Source organism: Astyanax mexicanus, chromosome 6 (assembly GCF_023375975.1).
Source record: "Astyanax mexicanus isolate ESR-SI-001 chromosome 6, AstMex3_surface, whole genome shotgun sequence".
Classification (NCBI taxonomy): domain Eukaryota; kingdom Metazoa; phylum Chordata; class Actinopteri; order Characiformes; family Acestrorhamphidae; genus Astyanax; species Astyanax mexicanus.
In genome coordinates, this window is record NC_064413.1 from 9210944 (window position 1) to 9233129 (window position 22186).

General features: G+C 39.2%; 1 protein-coding gene across 3 annotated transcripts in view; it reads left to right on the top strand.

Moving 5' to 3' along the window:
- The first annotated feature begins 1911 nt into the window (after positions 1 to 1911).
- The window catches only part of sntb1 (syntrophin, basic 1), a 61499-nt gene continuing 41224 nt past the window's right edge, over positions 1912 to 22186 (top strand). For all 3 annotated transcript variants that reach the window (XR_007439417.1, XR_007439418.1, XM_022673973.2), the window contains exons 1-2: positions 1912 to 2197; positions 8700 to 8988. Coding sequence is in view for 1 of the 3 variants with exons in the window: in XM_022673973.2 (XP_022529694.2) it covers positions 2003 to 2197; positions 8700 to 8988 (484 nt within the window). In the remaining 2 variants the exon portion in view is untranslated. The remainder of the gene's footprint in view (positions 2198 to 8699; positions 8989 to 22186) is intronic.

The window sequence follows — 22186 nt, forward strand, 5'->3', positions numbered from 1 at the left end:
TAAATAAAAAAAATGCTCAAATGCAGCTAAAATGTCTGTAGCATTCAGTTATAGATTGTTTTGTGGGTTCAGAAACATTCCAAACACTGCTCTCTATCTGCACACCTGTATAAACTACCTCTGCAGAAGTGTTCACATACCCTTCTCATTTAAACGAATAAAATACAAACAAGAAATACATATTTAATACAAATAAAGTTTAATGCAAGTTGAATCAGCCAACCTAAAATTGATATGTACAAAAATATCTATTCTGACTCTGGAGATCAGTCGAGTAAAATGAGTGAGCACCTCCACCAGTGGACATATTACAATATTACAACTGTATACAAATTATGAATATGAATGTAAAATTAAAAGAAATGAAAAAAAAATAATAATAATACATTTACTTACTGCTCTGCACCATATAGAGAGTGACAGTTTAGAGCAGTCCTGCAGTAGCTCTCTAAAGCTTACCTGTAGATATAAAGAAAACAAGTCAATTCTAAAGGTTATTTTTGGCTAGTTCTTAAGCTATATATTTTTTTTCTAATTATTTACACATGCTTCCTCTGATACACGTGAAGTCAGCCACCACTTCTAAGGTTGACTTACTTTAAAGTTTTTTTATTTTACAGTTGTAGACACACAGTCAGCCTCCAGGTGTCGCCAAAGCCTAAAATATACATCTAAAAGGTCTGTAGCCTGCAGTTATAGATTGTTTTGGGGGTTCAGAAACATGACAAACACTGCTCTCTATCTGCACACCTGTAAAACGACTTCTGCAGAAGTGTTCACATACCCTTCTCATTCAGATGGCAGCCAGATAGATAAAATGTAGGTGACCAGTAGCTTAAAATCACATAATTAGATAAATACAATCAAATAATGCAGACGAAGAATATAGATAGATATACAAAAGGTATAAAATCTTTGGTAGAACAGAGCAAAAGTGCAAGTTGTATACAGCATAAAGTGTCTAGGTGCCTATATACATGAATCTATAAATGGAAGTGAGGGATATTTCTGATCTGGTAGTGGAAGGTAGTTTGTTTCTCCATTGGGGAATTCTGTATGAGAACAGTCTGGATTGCTTTGTGTGAATGTTTGGTAAAGTGAGACGACGTTCATTGGAGGAGCGCAGCGGCCGGGAGGTAGCGTAAGCCTTTAGTAGTGACTGCAGGTAGTAAGGAGCTGTTCTGTCATCACCTTCACCTTCCTGGTTTTCGTACAAATGTATCCCATAGGAACGAATGGTAATATGTTCATTATGTTCACATTCGTGTGTGTTTTTCAGCTATATTGTCCAAATGCTTGATGACACCATCAAGCAATACCTAAACAGTGACCTCGCAACAACATAGCAAAACCATAGCATCCACCATGGAAAGTTCTGCATGATTAAAACATCTTTTTTATAATCAAAGTGTGATTATCACCCATACCTTTATATCAAATAAAATAAAAAATAATATTAAAATACGTATGACTAAGTCACACGCCATTTTTTTAAATAGTGGGAAAATCTCTTCATCAGGTCAAGCTCAGGCAGACTACAATTTTTTTTATTATTATTATTTTTTATTATTGTTTTTTTTTTTGCAAACAAACAAAAACAAATGTGGGATTTAAATAAAATGTAAAAGATTACAGATATCAATTGGGTTTATGACATTTTTCTTATTATTTTTATATTCTTTATTTTTTTATTTTTTATATATTTGAAAATCGTATAATTGCATAGGTCCGAATAAACAAATGTTCGGAATGAGGGTATTTACCTACAATCTAGCTTGTATCCAATAAGAGTGGGAGAATGACGAGAGGCGTGGCTCTGGGTGTGGAGAGAAAAACTTTTGTCCAATCAGAGTGTAGGAAGGCGGGGCCGGTGTGAGGGCGGGAGGGGAGTCAGCGCGCGCTGGAGGCTGGAGGTGAGTCAGAGCTCGGGGGAAAGTTTGAGAGAGGGTGAGCGCGAGCTGAGCGCGGCTGGATTATTCGCGCGCGCGGAGATGACTGCGGGATGGCGGTAGCGGCCGCGGGTCCCGCGCAGCGCGCGCACAGGAGCGGGTTCGTGGAGGTGCTCGTGCGCGAGCAGTGGCACCGCGTGTTCGCGAGTTTGGGCGACGAGGCGCTGACCCTGAGCTGTGAGGAGAACGGGCACGCGCACGAGCATGTAAACGGCGAGGCGGATGCGGGGGCGCGCGGCGCGTTCACGGTAAGGTCGGTGTGCGTGTGCGTGCGTGTGCGTGTGTGTGTGTATGAACGGGAACGCGTATTCCTGACGTTAACTACTCTGTTGAGTATTGTAAGTATGTGCACGCACGGAGGGCTGAGCAGGAGTATTAGTACTGCCGAGTAAAGTGGAGTAAAGTTTTTTATTCCGTGAACATTTAATTAAACTCAGACAGGTAAACTCTGGGTGGATTGGTGGATTAAAGGGCGCAGGTAAAAAAAAAAAAAAATACATGTTTTGGTCCAGAGCCTCCCCATGCTGACTGAAGTGGGGTGCCCAAACTTTTGACCAAGATATGGTTTATTCCAAAGCTTTTTCATGCACAAACTGTACTGAAAAGGTGTGGAAACTATTAATGTTACCGTTCATTACTCTGTAGGTAGAAGTATAGATACTAGAGTTTTAATAACTTCTGTAGGAGTAAAGTATCAACTTAAGCTTTTTACCCAAGTAAGAGTACTGTTTTCAAAACTACTTAAAGTATAAAAGTAAAAGTAATGTAGGGTGAAGAAATACCATTAAGGAAAAAGCCACAGGGTCCTATAGTGCACATTTTCTAGGGGTGTGAGGAGACACTAATATCACGAGACGAGACGGGACACGATATTGGGTTCACGAGAACAAGACGAGATTTAAAAATGAAATTTTAAAGAAAATGTCAAAAATGAAAAATGGCTTGAAAACGTTTATTTGACAAAATTATATAACGCAAACTTAACAGACTCTCACACACTGATTCTATAAGAAATATAAATAAGAATAAAAAATAAAAAGAAAACTTTTCTAGGTCTTATATAGTGCAAACAATAAGTGCAAACCACAACCAGTCATATTAAGCCTATGGTTTGTGTTTTTTCTCCTAAATCTCTTGTAATTTAACTATGCATAACCACAACCAGCCATATTAAGACTATGCTTGAAGTGCAAACAGATATACAGTACAGAGCTAAGGGATTAGTACAGCTGCCTATGAAACAGTCACGTGTAGGATTTACTTACAGTATTTATATATGGTTTGTGTCTTGTTTATTGTTTCCACTGGAGCCGAAATGCAGCCAGATATACAACTTAAAAGTAGCAGCAGCATCTTCTATACAAACGCCCAAATTTTCCTCTTCTGCTAAGAGCTGCTCTCGCTGCTCAGCCATCATACTCTATTGCTATCGCTACTGAGTTGCCAGATCCCTCTTAAAAAGTCCACACTTAACTGTTTTTTTGCCCCGCGAGACAGTTTTAAGCCTGACGAGAAATCTCGTCCGTTTTAATCTTGCGAGATCTCATGCCACCCCTAACATTTTCTAAAGGCCATAATGACTATAATGTTATATTAAAATATTAAAGTTGATAGATTTGGGTAGTAGATTTGCAGTAGACTCCCTGTTTTAGTTGCATATATGCTCATTGAAAATGAATGTATTTGATACAATGCAAATATATTAAAGAAGCCTGGTTAGATGTTTGGCTTGTGTTCTGTTGAGTCTCTGCACGGATCATCTTTACACTAGACTACATGTGTCTGCTGTGTTCTTGCTGGAGTGTGACGTGATAGATTGCGAATAAACCAATAAGTTGTTGGAATGGTATGTTTTTATGCTTTTTTCATTCAACCATATTCAAATTCACTTTATCCAGATGGGACTTTTATCCCATTTTCTCCCCAATTTACAAGGCCAATTACTCAACCCACTCAGTAGGATTCCCCCTATTACTAGAGATGCTCCAACACACCAGGAGGGTGAAGACTAGCACATACCCCCTCCGATACATGTGAGGTCAGCTACCGCCTCTTTTCAAACTCCTGCTGATGTAGCATTGTCGAGTAGCATCACAGCGAGCTCGGAGATAAGTGCAGCGACATGGTTGCTATACATTACAGCTCTCAGACGCCTTGTGCTGACCTTTTGGAGTTATGTGGGGGGAGAGCCCCCTAGAGAGCAAGGCCAATTGTGCTCTCTCAGGGCTCCAGCAGCTGATGGCAAGCTACATAAACGGGATACGAACCAGCAAATCCCGATCATAGTGGCAGCTCCTTTGTCTGCTGCACCACTCAGAGCCCCTGGATGGAGAGATTGATCTGGATAGGTTTTTTTTTTTTTTACAGTGAGAAAGCGGGATGAAAACAAGCTGAAATGAAATAGGAGTATCATGTCTATTTTAAAACATGAAAAATAATAATTACTCCAGTAAAGTATAGATAACCCAAATTTCTTTTTAAGTAAGGTAACAAATATTTGTACTTTATAATTTGAAACCTCTGTCTGTTCTAGAGTGTTTGCTGACATGAGGTACCCAAACTTTTGCCACGAAGCTGGTTGGTCCAATATTTCCGCCATGTAAAATGGAAAATACTGGAGAGCTCGCTGACTTGTGCCTTGAATGCTGATTTATTTGAAACTCCTCCATATACATGCTGTACACAAGAGCAGTGAACAGAAAGAGTGCTGCACGTGTTCTGCAAATCTATCAGACGATTTTATAAAAAACAACATCCAAGATTTAAAACTGTGTGATGAATTTTATGATTCCGCCAAATTAGATTTTTGTACCTTAATATATTTGGCAGCTACAGATGTTTAAAATTTGGGTCCAAAATTTCTGAACGCACTTAGTGGACTGCTCTGTGTTGCCAACACCTAAACTATGTGTACTGGCGAAACACTAATTTAAGTTAACACACTTTTTACATCAATATAATATTTTTTTGACATGGAAAATACTGCTTACATATGCTGTGCATATACTGCACACATGGTAATGTTTACATTGGAACAATTACATTTAGGCCTGTCACGATAACAATATTTTCAGGACGATATATTGTCCCAGAAATTATTGCGATAAACGATAATATTGTCTTTTTAAGGCACCACTATAGAATTTTTTTTCCTGCTTCTGGGCTCCCAAAGGTGCTTAAAGACAATGTGCCACACTAATAAAATACTAGCATAATACTATTACACCATTTTACAGTTAAACTAACTTTATATTATTTAGAGCAGACATTAGGCTCCCAATATAAAAATATTTTAATATTGTAAATAACTAAAACAAATAAAGTACAACCACCTGTACAACCACCCTGGCTTCTGAAAAACTGCACTAAATATTAAACAGACCCTTATTCAAAAAATAAAGTAACAACAAATAGATTAAAGTAACATTTACATTAATTATTTTTTATAAAACTCTGAACACATGGGCCCTTTTTCTGATTATATATGTTTAATATGCTGTAAAACACACATTAGCTTAGTCCATATGATCGAAGACAAACAGATATCTCAGCAGACCAGAGCTCTTGCTATAAATGTATTTTTTAATGTAACTGTCAGACAAATTCTGAGCAAAAAACACCAGCATGTTTAGCGTGTGGGGCTTGAGGCAGGATCTCTCTGGAGAAACAATTTTTATATTCAGTATTCAGCTGGATTAATTGGGCTGGATGGTTGTGTTTTAAATAAGATCTCCGGTATTACCAGCTTTTGTTTCCATTGCTGTGAAACCTTGTAAACATACCAGCTGAATCGCGCTGATGGTTCTCCTCGCTCATTTGGCTTAAAGCCAAAATACTCCCAAAATACTCCCGCACTGGAGCCACGGAATACGGCTTTAAAACTTCCTCAAAGGTTCTCTAAAGCTGTTTAGTTTTGAGAAAGTCCAATTACCGTACGATAAGTCGATAACATAGTTATCACAACAGGCCTAATTACATTACAACCAACATAAACATGAAGAAAGGGCAAATTGTGTAATAAGTGTAAAATCAAATATACTTCAGCTAACTACTGTTTACTATTAGTAAGATGTTTTTCTAATTTTGTCATTTATAAAGAATCCAACCTGTAAATTAGCACATACCTTCCTCTTCCTCTCTCTCTCTCTCTCTCTCTCTCTCCTTTCTTTTCTGGTTTCATGATGGCTGAAGTTTCATATTTTGCCAGCTGCGGGAATCACAAACCTGGCTGGCTGGCAGGCTGCTGTCAGCAACAAGTGGGAGGGGCCCCTTTGAGGGGGATTCTGATTAGAATGTCATTGGACTTTCCTGCATTGATCATCACAGAATTAAAGGCGGGCCCACAGAGTTTGTCATTGCTTTCAGAGCAGCTAATGCCCTAATGGATTGGTTTGCTTGCCTTGTTGTTACGGGCCTGAGTGCAGTAATGCTTTACTGTTGCAATCTCTGCCCGTTTAACCACCATCACATTCACTTCAGGTCGGCCTTTACTGCTTTTATAAATGAGCTGCGAATTTTGGCACAAAGCTAGTTGTTTAATATATCCTCCATGTAAAAGAGAAAGTACTGAAGAGCTCGCTGACTTGTTTGGTGCCAGAACCTTTGCCTAGAATGCTGGTTCATCTAAAACTCCTACATATACATGCTGTCCTGGAGAGCAAAAAACTTTGTCCAAATTTTAAAACTGTGTGATGAGTTTAAAGTTATGAGGAGTTTTCAGGTTGCTATTAAAATGAAATGATTTTAAAAATCAGCTGTTACTCGGGGCAGAACATTTTGCCTCGTTTTAGACGATGTGGATGAACTCTCACACACTGGAGTTCTCAGGAGACTCAGCTCTTACCAAAACTCTGAAAAATTCCTGACTGAGAACTCTGGATATACTAAGTTTCTGTCATTCACACATTAAAGCCCAATAGAGGGTAAACATTTGATATCACCACTGTCAGGAGTCACTGTCCTCATGCTGACTAAGTGTCAAAAATAAAGACTGTTACAGATGGAAAACACTAAAACCAGCAGGGCCGTGGTGAATCAGATCAAATTTAATTATGCAGCACTTTTTACAACTGATGTTGCAAAGCAGCTTCATAGAAACCTGGTAGCAAGACAGAGAGAATCAGACAAAAACATAAAATATAGACTATAGAACACAGCACCCCCAAAAACTGTGAGGAACAAAGATTAACAGACCAGATTAAGAGATCTTCCTCCTCCATCTGATTAGACTACCTATAAATGAATTATAGAAAGTCATAATCTTAGTCGCTATCTTTAATAAACTCCTGAAGACAGAGCTCTTCAAAGAGCACTTACTCTCCTAACACCTCTAACACACTAACTACTTCTAACCTCATTTCCTTCTTTCCCTCCTTCACTCCTCTATCCCATTATTTCCCTTTGACCTCCTTTAGGCCCTATCTACATTTAACTTTTATTATTTTTGTACTTCACTATTGTCGCTATAGTCGCTTTGGACAAAAGTGTCTGCCAAATGTACATCCACATTCCTAGGCAGAGTTCATGTAAACTTCAGTATAGTCTGTAGTATGAGGCTGGTGGCATAAACTGTATGGTGAGCACTGAGCACCTGATATGTGGTGGATGATGAGGAAGCCTGACTTCCAGGAACTTTCATCCACTGGTTTAATGTTCTTTGCCCGGTGTTGGAATCAGGAAAATAAACATATCAGCAAACCCAATTTCTGGCCACATATCAATCTCCATGGATCAGCAGTTCTTAAGTAATTTTGATGGATACTATAAAAGTAGCTTGTATTCTACGTTTGCAACTAAATTCTTCAGTGGTTCTAATTTTATCACAACTTTAATAGATTACAGAACCATGTGGGAAGCTTTCCCCGATTAAAGGGGACATATTATACATATAAGTTAGAATAGTACTATGGGCTAGACAAAACATGTTCATGAAGTTTTTTTTTTGCACAAAATCACTCTCAAGTAAAGAGATCTCACCAGCTTTTTCCTGCCGTGTTCAGTTCCTTTCAAAATGAGCTGTTTAAGAAATATGTCACTTTTATGCAAATAGCAAAGCTGTTTTTTGGCCAAACCATGTATATGATGAGCGTTTACCACACGTTAGTGTTAGCTTATGCTAAATGGCAAAACATGAACACTTGCCCAACTACGGTTAAAGCAAAAAAAATATATATATACATTTCCCTCACCTGCGGACTTGCCACGGACACTAGGTACAGATCCCTCCATCAGACAAAGTCTGCTGGCTAATCATGCTGTGTGTACTGTCTGAGGTTCTTAACCAAAATGACCGAATGGTGTTTCTTTAACTGATCTAGTGGGTGGGGCTCTGGTGGGGTTGATGGATGATGGGTGGTGACAGGGTAGTTCTATGCAGGTTTTCTTTTTATGATGATCCAATAAAGGAGCATACAAACGGCTCAAAGAAGCACATGATTCAAAACTCTTTCAACTGATTCACAAAAAACACGTTTCTTTTTACACTCATAGTGTTTATTGGGGGCATTTGGGACCCAAGTGAAAATACAAAAGCACACGAAAAGTGATTTTTGCCTAATATGTCCCCTTTTAAAGATTCTTAGGTTTTAAAGTGTTCTTGGGATTAAAGGGAAATGTTGGCTATATTGTAAAACCATTTTCCGTTGCTACTCAGAGCCCTCTTTGTTAAGAGTGTGTGTGAGTTTATATAGGGTTGTGTGTCTATGTGTGAATGTACAGTTTAAATAAATCATCTGATATTCTTGTCTCCAGTTCTCCGAGGCTGAGGAACATGTTCCCGAGACCATCGCTAACAGGAAGCGCTGCGTGAAGGTGGTGAAGCAGGACATGGGCGGGCTGGGCATCAGCATTAAAGGTGGGAAGGAGAACAAGATGCCCATCCTCATCAGCAAGATCTTTAAGGGTCTGGCGGCGGATCAGACGCAGGCGCTGTACGTGGGGGACGCCATCCTGTCGGTAAACAAGGTGAACCTGCGGGACGCCACCCACGACGAGGCCGTGCAGGCCCTGAAGAAAGCCGGCCGAGAGGTCACGCTGGACGGTGAGAGAGGACTGGGCTCTGCTGCTCCTGTTCAGTTCATACACCATGCTGTTACTCAGTATTAGAGGAGGATAGGACTCTTTTTATACCTGCACCTAAATAAAATATCTCACAAAAGTGAATCCTCCCCTCACATATTTATTATTAAATGTTTTATTCATTTACTTAAACATATTAAACAAATGTAAACAAAAAGCTTATGCGGTACTTTATATGGAAAACAGAAAAATAGGAATAGAAAAGAGAAATAGGATGGTCAGTAAAAAAAGAAAAACAAATTGATTAAGTCTTGATTAAGAAATTTACAAAACAAATGTACAAAGGTCAATATTTTAATGACAGTACAATTAAATCAATCAATCAATCAACCTTTATTTTAAACTCGGAAGTACATTGAGGGTGACCCTCATTTTCAATGTAGCCGAGCAAATACAATAGTGATTGAAAAAGCAAAATTAAAAGCAAATATTTAATATTTATGAAACAGAAGAATAAAACTGAAACTAAAAAATAAAACTATTTAGTAATAAGAATAAAATAAAAAAAAAATAAAACATTAAAATTATATAATAACAGTATTACTGATAAAACATAATTAAAAAAAATAAAATATTAAAATAAAATAATTATAAGAAAGTAAATACAAAAACAAAAATAGTAAAATAAATAAAAATAAATATATAAATAAATAAATAAATAAATTATATAAAATAAATAAAAGGAATATAAATATATATATATAAAAAAAAATAATAATAATAATAATAATTAGGTACCGAAACATCTCTTCATTTTAATCACGCTATCACCCCCTCACATATTTGTAAATATTTTATTATACCTTTTCATGGGACAACAACTGAAGATATGACACTAAGATACAGTAATGTGGAGTAGACCTACAATGTAGTGTAGAGTAGGAAAACAATTACATTGTATTATTTTAGTTTTCTGCGATATAAATATATCGCGATATTACACAATGCTGCAGGACCCGTGGCAACACCAACCCCGCCCCTTCACTCGTGCTGTCTCACGACAGAGATCTGGACCGACCAAGAGCTGAGTCAGAGCTTTAGAGTCAGTCAAGCACTCAAAACCCTAAGAAAACAGCAAAACATTGGTAATTAAGCATTTAAATGGCCTTTTAAAATGTAATTAAGACCGTTTTTTCAGGGTTTTTAAAAGCATGAATTCAGCTTTAACTCGAAATATCTGTGCAAAACTGTGCTGAACTGAGATGCACAGCTTTGGACAGACTGTCTGAGGCAGTTACCTTGTGTATACGCCCCCTCCACCTCCCTCTTGCCTCCACCCTGCCCTCGAGCTCCCCCTCCCCTCGCCTTTCTCAGCAGCAGCCAGTGTATCTACTTCTTGTGTCAAGAATCAAAACACTGCAACATGGTGTGTTTGTTTTTATTGCCTTACGTGACATCGCAGATCCCGCGATGTGACTATTGCACATGCGCACATCACGCTATCGATGCTTAAACGATGTATCGTGCAGCCCTAGTGTAGAGCTTTTATAGAGACCAAGATAAACATGTTTGGGTAAGGTGGTGTCCAGCATGTGTGGCGGCCCCCTGGTGGTGAGTACCGAGATTACTAACCCTTGCCTACAGGCAAGCATGGTGGTGGTAGCATCATGATCTTTGATGGCACGAGTGTGCACGCTAATTTTTTGGGAATTTTTGGGATTATAAGTGCGCCTTGTAGTGCGAAAAATGCGGTACTCAAATATACCACATGAATAGAGCTGTGTCCTGAATTTTGCTGTTTAGACAAAGTTTTTTTAGTGTTTTTTGAAGCTAGTCTTGAGCTAAGTTAAGCTTGAACGTTCCCTCAGCAGCTAGCCAGCTATACATACACACACCATGATGTACGTGAAAGTATGTTCATGAAGAAACAGAGGCACATGGGGATTTGTAGTAGCTACAGATACTAAAAGAACAAATTCACAGTTTATGGATATTAGATTTTCTAATTTACTGTATTTCTTTGTGTATTTTGTGTTTATATCTAAATTATAAAATCATAGGGCCCCAGGTTGGTTAGTCTGTAGCGTTGGATCCTGTTTTAGTGCGAATGCTAATGGTGTTTAGCCTGCTGTAACTGACCCGCTGCCCCCTAGCTGTGCTGTAGTGAGACACTGGCGGTGCAGCAGTGTGGAACACTGTGGTGGCTATCTTGTTTATCTTGTTAGCATTCTTTCAGAGTGACTTGTGCAGCAGTAGTCCAGTGGTGGCCTGTTTCGGTCACAGGGAAGCAGATAAGTTGTGACGCTGCCGGCTCCAGCGCTGGCTGTGCTGGAATGAGCGCTAATGCACTCTGTGTCGGTGAACTCTGGTGTCAGCACGGGTGAATAACCTGCAGGAATCTCGGCCAGATCAAAAACAACAGCCTTCTGCTGATAACCTCTCCGTTATATTGATTATATAACAGTAAGAATCAACGTTTGGTATGTGGGTGGGGTTTTGAACACGGTTTAGATCTTACTTTAGTGTCTGTAACCACTTTAAGCACTAAGTTCTCCACAGAGCTGAATGCAGGAGGAAGCAAAACTACTTTGACCTAGGGCTGGGTGACATATCAGTTCATCTGGTATACCAGAGGGAAAATTAAAACCAGTATGCATTTTTTACATTCCCCCATACCACTGGAGGCGCTGTAGAGCACTGTGTAGAAAAGAAGTGCAAAAGAAGCAGATACTGCTCACTAGCTAATGCTAGCCAGTTAGCATAGCAAGCTAATAAACTGGAGTAATGGAAGCTCTGTGGAGCCTAGAAAAAAATGAGAACGGCACTATCTGAGGAGCTCCTGCTGCTGTTCCTCGCTGTATGAGTATTTTGTTTCTGAGTAAAATAGAAAAACAACAACAAACAGCAATTTTTCATTCTTATTATCCCCCAGACAAGCAGTAACTAAAGTAACTAAAGTTTTTTTTTTAAACATTAATGATGTAGCTTAAAGGAGAATATTAATACACAGTGAATTTAATTTATTTGATAACTAGAAAGAAGAGAAATGTGTCTGATTTTAATACTGTAATGCCTTTAATGGCTTTAATAATAACCTTGTAAGTTTAAATTAAGCTTGTGTCTTGTTCACTAGAGCTTTTAAGAAATATCTCTTTGAATACTTATATTTTGAGTATATTAGGTAAATTTACAGTGTTTATGGAACTGTAAATTTAAAATATAAAAATAAAATATGTTTTGTAAAAAAAAATATGTTTAAAATATGTTTTGTTAAAAAAATACAACGTTACAATTGTTGGCGTATTTTTTTAAGGTCTATTGTTTACAGCCTTCCGTCTGTTTTTTTCTGATAATAAAGTCAGATTTCTTTATATATTGTGGGACAAATTAAACCCAATATAATCAAAGCCTTCATTTAAAGCCTTAATGTTTTATTATATGTACTTATAACAGTAAAGTAACTTACAAACCTATATAAATGGCCAGTCATGCAACAAAAAAATAAAAAATAAAATAAAAAGTACGTTGATTTACCATGAAACCATCAGAATCTTGAAAAATACAGTGATATTCGTTTGTGGTCATACCGCCCAGCACTACTTTGACCTCAGCAGAGTGTGTGGTATCACTGTGTAAATGTTGAGTGAGTAATTTCCCTTTACCCCTCTCCCATTGTGTTTCTGTGGCCATCACTGTGTGTAGTACAGTGCTGTTACAAATTAACCACAAGTATATGCTGACATTTGGAGTCAACACATTTTTATAGTCATTCTTAATTATATAGACTGATTGTTGCAGCTCTTCTATGAAGAGAATATACAGTATTGTATTTATTTGCCTTTTCTGTTGGTATATTAAAATGTCATGTGTTCAAGTGTGCACTGCAGTTAAGTGAAGGTGAGTGAAGGTGAGTGAATGTGTGGGGCGGAGTCTCCTTTAATGTGAGATATGAGAAGAAGGACACTGTGCAGTGACCCCGGCTGTGTCCGCTGTGCCGAGGTCGTGTGTGTTAATCATTTCCACACACTCGCACTTCCTGTCGCATTGTTGCGTTTTTACACGTATCAGTTCTCCAGTTCCGCACCTGGGCTTTCCCCCGAGCTGCACTGGACGCAGATGTGTCCAACTCATTGTTTAGTCACAATCTGATGACCTGATATGTCTGAGCTGAGCTTCTGCTGTGTGTGTGTATGTCTGTGTACAGTGCTGTAAAAATTTGTATTTGCTCCCTCACAGATTTCTTTTGTTTTTGCTTATCATACTTACATTTTTAAGATTTTTACTCATTAGGATAAAAAAAAAATCTATCCAAACCAACCTGGCACGGTGTGAAAAAGTATTTGCCCCCTAAACCTAAAAGTAATAACTTGATTGTGCCACTCTTGGCAGCAACAACTGCAATCAAGCATTTTCGATAACTGGCAACAAGTTTTGCCCAACCTTCTTTGCTAATTTTTCTATAATTCAGCCACATTGGAGAGTTTTTCAGCATGTACAACCTATTTTATTTTTAAATATTTTTTTTATTTCAGATTTTTTTCCCATTTTCTCCCAATTTGGTTATCCAATTGTCCCTCCCCTTTGTGCGTCCCCATCTCCGGCAAGGCCAATTGTGCTCCTGCTGAGCGACAGCAGCTGATGGCAAAGATGCATGAGCGGGGGTTCGATCCAGCGACCTCCTGCTCATAGTGGCAGCGCATTAGACTGCTGGACCACTCTGCGCCCATGTACAACCTATTTAAGATCATGCAACAGTAATCTCAATCAGACATTGACTAGGCCTGTGTACCTGCTGGTGTGCTTCGGGTCATTGTCCTGCTGCAGAACCCAAGTACACTTGAGCTTACAGTCCTGAACTGATGAACAGATATTTTCCTCCATGATTTTCTAGTAGAGAGCAGAATTTGTGGTTCCACCAATTACATCTGTCTAAAGTTGTCCAGACCCTAAAGCAGTAAAGCAGCCCCAGACCATCACACCACCACCACCATGTTTGACTTTTATTATAATGTTCTTTTTCTGAAATTTTGTGTTAGTTTTAAACCAGTATGTTGTAACAGGACACATACCTTCCAAAAAGTTCCACTTTTGTCATGTCAGTCTAAAGAATAGTTTCCCAAAGTCCTGGGGATCATCAAGATGTTTGTTGGCAAATATAAGATGTGTCCTGTGTTCTTTTTTTTTGGTCAGCAGTGAACTCTCTCATGGATACCATTTTACCTCTTTCTTATTATTGAATCATTAACACTGAGCTTAACTGAGGCAGTGTGACCTCCTGGATGAGTTGTCCATGCCCTTTTGGAGTCATTTTTGTAAGCGTTATTAAATTTGTTGTGGAAACTGATGTTATGTTAAGGCAATATGTGAGTCTGGACAACAGTAGGACTTTCACAGGTGTGCAGTAAACATGCATTAGTACAGGAACTGTGCCCACAGTTAGCAGTAATAGATGGGATGGCAGAAATGGACTTATAAGTTGACTAATTGAAAAATGAATTGCCAGAGTAGTCGAGTACCAATATAATCAATTGTTGCAGCTTAATGTGAAGGATGGGCTGGAATTCTGGATTTTTTAATTTTTTTTTATATATAGGTAGAGCTGGGCGATATGGAAAAAAATCTTATCACGATATAGTTTTCCATATCAGTCGATATCGATATGTATCACGATATAAATCAAATCACGTAAAAGACGGATTAAAAACAAATTAATCCACAGCAAAAATTTTCCACGGCAGAAAAAAAAACTTGGGCTATTAGCTCAATATTAAATATTTCGTTTGTTTAGAAATTATTTTATATTCTTAAACCATGTTAAATTATATTAGATTAGTAGGGCAGGCCCGAATAGCGTTTTTTGAGCTCAGAATATTCCGCACTGATTGGCAGCGAATATTCGTTTTTAAAAAGACGGATTAAAAACTGATTAAAGTAAAACAAAAAATGCAACTCACGGCCCCTTTAATTCACCAAAAACTTTTCCAGGACCCGGCCTGAAAAAAATATATTTCCCACCTTTTCCTCAGCTGGGTCGGGCTCAAGAAAATGATATGTGATGGGCTGTTTTTTTTTTGTTTGTTTCAAGGATTCAAGGAGATTTTATTGTCATTCGCATCTTATGTGGTACATGAGGTGGAACGAAATTGTGATCTCACGATCCAGTTTACAGTTTGTTTAAGCACTTAGGCTTTTGTACTGCTGCAGTGCAATATTTCGATTTAATATTTTGAAATTCGTTAGATTTTATTTCTTTTAGCATTTTGAACTTAGATAATTTGTTTTTTTTTCAATTTCACATTTATTTTTTCTGTTCGTTATGTTCTATCGGTTATTTACTTTGCGTTTTTTTGTAGTATTATTTTATTTTGTTTTACTGCCTGCTGTTCAATATTTCGAATTTATATTATGAAATTCGTTAGATTATATTTCTTATTGCATTTTGAGCTCACTTTAGTTGGTTATTTTCCGAATTCATATCTATTTTTCTGTTATTATTAAATAGTTTATTAGCTTAGCTTGTCATTTTTTACATTACATTACATTACATTTGGCAGACGCTTTTGTCCAAAGCGACTTACAATAGTCAAGTACAATGTAAAATAAGTTTAAAGGTAAAACATCATTGGATAGGGATAAAAGGAGGTAAAAGGGGAATAAATTTTCACTGATTTTTAATGAATGTTGATTTATTAATTTAAAAGCTGTACCTAAGTATTTTAAGCCAGACAGACACTGTGTGATTTTTATTGAGTTCATCTGCACTTTTAAATGGTTTGTCCTGTAGGAAATACACGCGATTTATATGCTGACACTGTTGTCTGACTGAGGAGCTGCTTTCCGTCAAATGCAGCCTGTAGGCAGGAAAAAATCCAGCCAGAACCGACCATATCATGAGCCAGTTTTAAAGCCACTAATTTAGTAGAGCATTAAACTACAAATCTGAGATGTAGCTGCTGTACTTCTTAATCTCTGCCCCCAAAACGGTGCATTAACTTGCTTGACAGACGCGTCAAATGCCCCGAGAGCACGCGCGGCGCGCAGCGCACCGATTAATTCATGCGTTGAGCTTTAAACGCGCAGCTGAGCTGTAATTGGGGAAATATCACAAAAATCACAGTGTGATTTGTTACATTAAAAAACAGACCATTTTCTTTCACCTATAACCTGACAGGGCCCAAGGAAAGCGGTGTTCTGGACCAGCCCGAGTTCATGCAGCGCCTGAGTCAGGCTGGCGTTCAAGCTCGGGTTCGGGTTCGCGTTCAGGCAGATAATCTAAATGATAAATGATTTTGTGTTTTTGCACTTGGGCCATAAGCTCAATATTAAAAAGTTCGTTTGTTTAGAAATTATTTTATATTCTTAAACCATGTTAAATTATATTAGATTAGAGGAAAGTAATTTAGACATCATTCTTAAGGTGTTTTTGTCCTGTTACCGCTCCGCAAAAAAACTCTTCTTTTAATCCCGCGCCCGCCACATACACATTTTTGCCGCACCTGCCCCGCGGTCCTAATATAAATTGAATTAATTACATTTAGTGCTTAAAATTTACTTAAAATGTATTTAAAACGCGCTGAACAGTCCGGCCGTTTATTCCCACAGTCCAAACACTATCGTTGTTTGCGTGTGTTGGTCAATACTCCACTTTTCTTTAGGGTTTTTTGTTGCATGCATGAGAATAACTGCGTGATATTACAATTTTCTTAACTATTTATTAATTTGCTCCAGCGTCCTCTGGATTGGTTACACGTTTTGTGTTTTCGTTGGTCAGCTGACTTGGATCAGATCCAGCCCCAGTGGTACTTGGCTGAGCATGCAGTTCAGCGTGATCACGTGCTGCGCCCGTTTGCGGCGCTACTTAGACGGGAAATGGAAATGAATGTTTATCGAATTCTATTGCACAGGCTTATCATCGTCATCGAGGGAAAAATTATCGCGAAACAAATCGATATCGTTATATCGCCCAGCACTATATATAGGTTTGCTATGTTATTATTAATGTCTGCTTATTTTTCCTCTCTGTGTGATGCGGTTATGCCAGGGGTGTCCTAACTAAAGCCCGCAGGCCATTTGTGGCCCGTTTCCTTTCCTTCCGGCTAGAGTGAAGTTCTAGCGCAGAAAAACGGGCCAAAGAGTCAAAAAGCGGAGAGAGTGCGCATTTCTAGCGCAGAAAAACAGGCCAAAGAGTCAAAAAGCGGAGAGAGTGCGCATTTCTAGCGCAGAAAAACGGGCCAAAGAGTCTAAAAGCGGAGAGAGTGTGCAGTTCTAGCGCAGAAAAACGGGACAAAGAGTCTAAAAGCGGAGAGAGTGCGCATTTCTAGCGCAGAAAAACGGGGCAAAGAGTCTAACAGCGGAGAGGGTGATCAGTTGTAGCACAGAAAATCGGGGCAAAGAGTCTAAAAGCGGAGAGAGTGCTCAGTTGTAGCACAGAAAATCGGGGCAAAGAGTCTAAAAGCTGAGAGAGTGCGCAGTTCTAGCGTATAAAAACGGGCCAAAGAGTCTAAAAGCGGAGAGGGTGCCCAGTTCTAGCGCAGAAAAACGAGCCAAAGAGTCTAAAAGCAGTGAGAGTGCTCAGTTGTAGCACAGAAAAATGGGCCAAAGAGTCTAAAGTGGCGAGAGTGTTCAGTTGTAGCACAGAAAAATGGGCCAAAGAGTCTAAAGTGGCGAGAGTGTTCAGTTGTAGCACAGAAAAACAGGCCAAAGAGTCTAAAAGCGGAGAGAGTGCTCAGTTGTAGCACAGAACAAACGGACCAAAGTCTAAAAGTGGAGAGGGTGCGCATTTCTAGCGCAGAAAAAGGGCGAAAGAGTCTAAAAATTGTCGTAATTAAGGAGTTTAATATTAAGAGACATCATGAAATGAAACATCAATTTGAAAAATCTTAGTTTACACAACACTGTCAAAGATAAAGATAGTGAGTCAAGTAAAATGGTGTGTAAATGAAATAATCAGGAAAATGTATTATTTAAAGTGGTATATTTCATTATTTGTTTTATTACAGAGTGTGGCCCGTGACTTCAAATATATTTCTCCTTCTGGCCCCCAAACAAAAAAAGTTTGGACACCCCTGGGTTATGCTCTTCCTCTTCTGTTGTGTTTGAGAACTGTCTCTGTTCCTTAGGGACTGTCTATAAACGATTAATACAGGTCGTCTGAGCGAAGGTATGGAGGGATGAACGCTGTAGCGGTGTGATATTTGAAAGAGTGTGTAATTAGGGCTTCTTACAGGGAAGGCTTTTTGTGCATCTCAACGAACATCCTGGAATTATCTGCGGCTTCACGAGGGTCTTTTATTCTTCTCCAGATAAAAGCCTCCAGTTCCCACCAACCAGACAGGCTGTAGCGACTCTGACCGGTTAAAGCGGCGGTTCTGGACGACACCTGATGTTCGCTGCTGATAAATGCAGCGTACGCTATAGCGCGTTCTATTGTTGCAGAAATAATTACTCTGAGATTAAAAGCGCGGTGGTACGGGATGCTTTCACACAAATTGGTTTGAAGCATCTGGACCAGCAGATACGGCTACGGCTCGGAGTGCCGCTGTTAAAGTAAACACTCTGCTCCGGCGTGGAGTGAAAACATTCCACAGAGGCCGGAACAATGAAGCACGGTGATGAAACGCTCTGGAACTCCTGGCACAGGCTCAGTAATAATAATACAGCTAACTGTGTGACGTGAGGAGATAATTATAGCCGCGCGAAGCTGCAGAGGCAGCGGCTCTGTGTGCATGAAACAGCTGCTCCACCGTTAGCATAGTTAAAACACACCTACCGGAGCGTCACAGCGCGTTTTTCTAGATCAGAGGTGTCCAAACTTTTTTTGTTGGGGGCCAGAAGAACAAATATATTTGAAGTCACGGGCCACAGACTCTATGATGAAACAAATAATGAAATATACCACTTTAAATAATACTTTTTTCCTGATTGTTTCATTTACACACTATTTTTCTTGACTATCTTTATCTTTCACAGTGTTGTGTAAACTAAATTTTTTCAAATTGATGTTTAATTTCATGTCTCTTAATATTAAACTCCTTAATTACGGCAACTTTTAGACTCTTTGGCCCGTTTTTCTGCGCTAGAAATGCGTACTCTCTTCGCTTTTAGACTATTTGGCCCCGTTTTTCTGCGCTAGAAATGTGCACCCTCTCCGCTTTTAGACTCTTTGGCCCGTTTTTCTGCGCTAGAAATGCGCACTCTCTTCGCTTTTAGACTCTTTGGCCCGTTTTTCAGTGCTAGAAATGCGCACTCTCTCCGCTTTTAGACTCTTTGGCCTGTTTTTCTGCTCTAGAAATGTGCACTCTCTCCGCTTTTAGACTCTTTGGCCCCGTTTTTATGCTCTAGAAATGCGCACCCTCTCCGCTTTTAGACTCTTTGGCCCCGTTTTTCTGCGCTAGAAATGCGCACCCTCTCCGCTTATAGACTCTTTGGCCTGTTTTACTGCGCTAGAAATGCGCACTCTCTCCGCTTTTTGACTCTTTGGCCCCGTTTTTCTGCTCCAGAAATGCGCACTCTCTCTGCTTTTAGACTCTTTGGCCTGTTTTTCTGCGCTAGAAATGCGCACTCTCTCCGCTTTTAGACTCTTTGGCCCGTTTTTCTGCGCCAGAAATGCGCACTCTCTCCGCTTTTAGACTCTTTGGCCTGTTTTTCTGTGCTAGAAATGCGCACTCTCTCCACTTTTAGACTCTTTAGCCCGTTTCTGACACCTAGCGTTCAAACTTTGAATCTCACTTTATAAAAACTTGCTTAACAGCGGGCCAACTTTCATTCTATTTCTAAAAACCCCTGTTCTAGATTGTTCAATTTACAGTCGAGGATGAGTCCAGCTGTCGTCACCCGTCAAACAAACGACAAAGAAAAAGAACAGGTGTTGTGCTGCAATCGGACTCCCCTTGTTGATGCGCAGGTACATCATGCAGCAGTAAGAGTACAACAGATTACTCTGGTGATTCTGTATCTACTGTAACTGTAGATTTACCCTTATTTATAAACAGAAGTAAAAGGGATCCGAGAGGAATCTGTTAAACTCATTCTGCTGCAGGACTCACCTGCTCATAAAGGTGAGTCTAATCCTGGCAGAGAGGTACAGTTCAGCATCACACCTGAACACTGATTCAGTATTAGCATTAAGAAAGTTTGTACATGAGCATTATTTAATTGCATGTTGTTATCCCACCCGGAAGGAACCTATCAGAATTTAAGCAGAAACAGCAAGTCTATAATTTAGTCTGTAATTATCTCAGAAGAGGAGAGACAAAAATGCAAAAAAGCAATCATGGAACAGGAACTGAACCCATAGCTCTGTGTATCTTTCATCCTCTCCAAACAGGGCTTCTGTTTTACAAGGAATCTCTTGGCAAACAGGGATAAAGGCAGTGTGTGTTTAAGGTAGAGAGTCCCAGCTCTCGGCAGAGTGAGGCAATTCCACATAAACCAGGAGACGAGAAAAACCAGTTTCAGCATCTGATCACACTTCACACTGAAGATCTGATATAGAGCAGTTTCACTAGAACTTTTTCCATGCTCCAGTAGAGATCTCGTGGGATTTCGTTGGGATTCTGAGCAGAATATTACTGCAATGCAGGTTTGGTTGGAATTCTGACAGGTTGTTTTTGGAGTTGGTTGCAATTTTGACTCTGCAGTTGGGTTTGGCTGGAAAACTGTTAGGCCTCAGTTGGGATTGGTCAAAATTTTGCCATACTGCAGTTGGGTTTGGTTGGAATTCCATATACAGTACAGGCCAAAAGTTTGAACACACCTTCTCATTCAATGTGTTTTCTTTATTTTCATGACTATTTACATTGTAGATTCTCACTGAAGGCATCTATGAATGACAACTATGAATGAACACATGTGAACCCAATCCAGATGGTTTGGAGTGCTAAACACCTCTGTGAACTGGGAACAATTTAAATAGTCATGAAAATAAAGAAAACTGAAAAAGAGAAGGTGTCTCCAAATGTTTGGCCTGTACTGTACTTCAGTTGGGATTGGTTAAAATTTTGCTATACTTTAGTTTGGTTTGGTTAAAATTTTGCTGTACTTTGGTTTGGTTTAAATGTTGCAATATTTTAGTTGGGTTTGGTTGGAATTTTGTCAGGCTTCAGTTGGATGAAGGGAGAGAGGGGCGGGGCTAAGCTCAGGGGCGCATCGGTGGTGAAAATTAAAACTCAGAGAAAATCGATTTTTATAAAAACACATCATCCTTAATTCTAAATTCGAATTAATTGATAAAATTGATTAATCGCCCAGCTCTAGTTTGGCTGAAATTTTGTCAGGCTTCAGTTGGGTTTGCCTGGAATTTCTTCAGGCTTAGGTTGGGTTTGGCTGGAATTTTGTCAGGCTTCAGTTGGGTTTGCCTGGAATTTTGTCAGGCTTCCGTTGGGTTTGCCTGGAATTTTGTCAGGCTTCCGTTGGGTTTGGCTGAAATTTTGTCAGGCTTCCGTTGGGTTTGCCTGGAATTTTGTCAGGCTTTCGTTGGGTTTGCCTGGAATTTTGTCAGGCTTTAGTTGGGTTTGACTGGAATTTTGTCAGGCTTCAGTTGGGTTTGCCTGGAAATTTGTCAGGCTTCAGTTGGGTTTGCCTGAAATTTTGTCAGGCTTCCGTTGGGTTTGACTGGAATTTTGTCAGGCTTCCGTTGGGTTTGCCTGGAATTTTGTCAGGCTTTAGTTGGGTTTGACTGGAATTTTGTCAGGCTTCAGTTGGGTTTGCCTGGAATTTTGTCAGGCTTCAGTTGGGTTTGCCTGGAATTTTGTCAGGCTTCATTCTATTTGGGTTTGAGTTAGAATTGGGTGGAATGTTGTCTGGCTTTCGTTTTGAGCTTCATTTAGCTTAGTATTATAAACTTGGTGCAAATCAGTTTCTACTGTCTGAGCTTATCTTTAAGATACAGATACACATAAAGTATTGGGTTCTTTTCCAGCTGGTCTTTTGTTGAAATGAGAACCTGATTAAAGCTCATTAAAGCTTCAGTTACTGGTGACTGTTCTGTGTTCTGAACAGAAGAACTGTTTGTTCTGTTTGTGCAGTTTTGTTATTGCAGTTTGTTTTTTGACTGTGGGAATTTGGTCTCCAGATCTCGGGTGTTTATATGAAGAAAAGCTCAGCATTTTTCTGCAGAGCTGAGTGCACTCATGCTGGACTATTGGACCTGTTGAGATCAGTGTGAAGAAACACTGGTTGGGTATTTTGACAGAGTTTATGAATGAGCTGAAACACCAGCT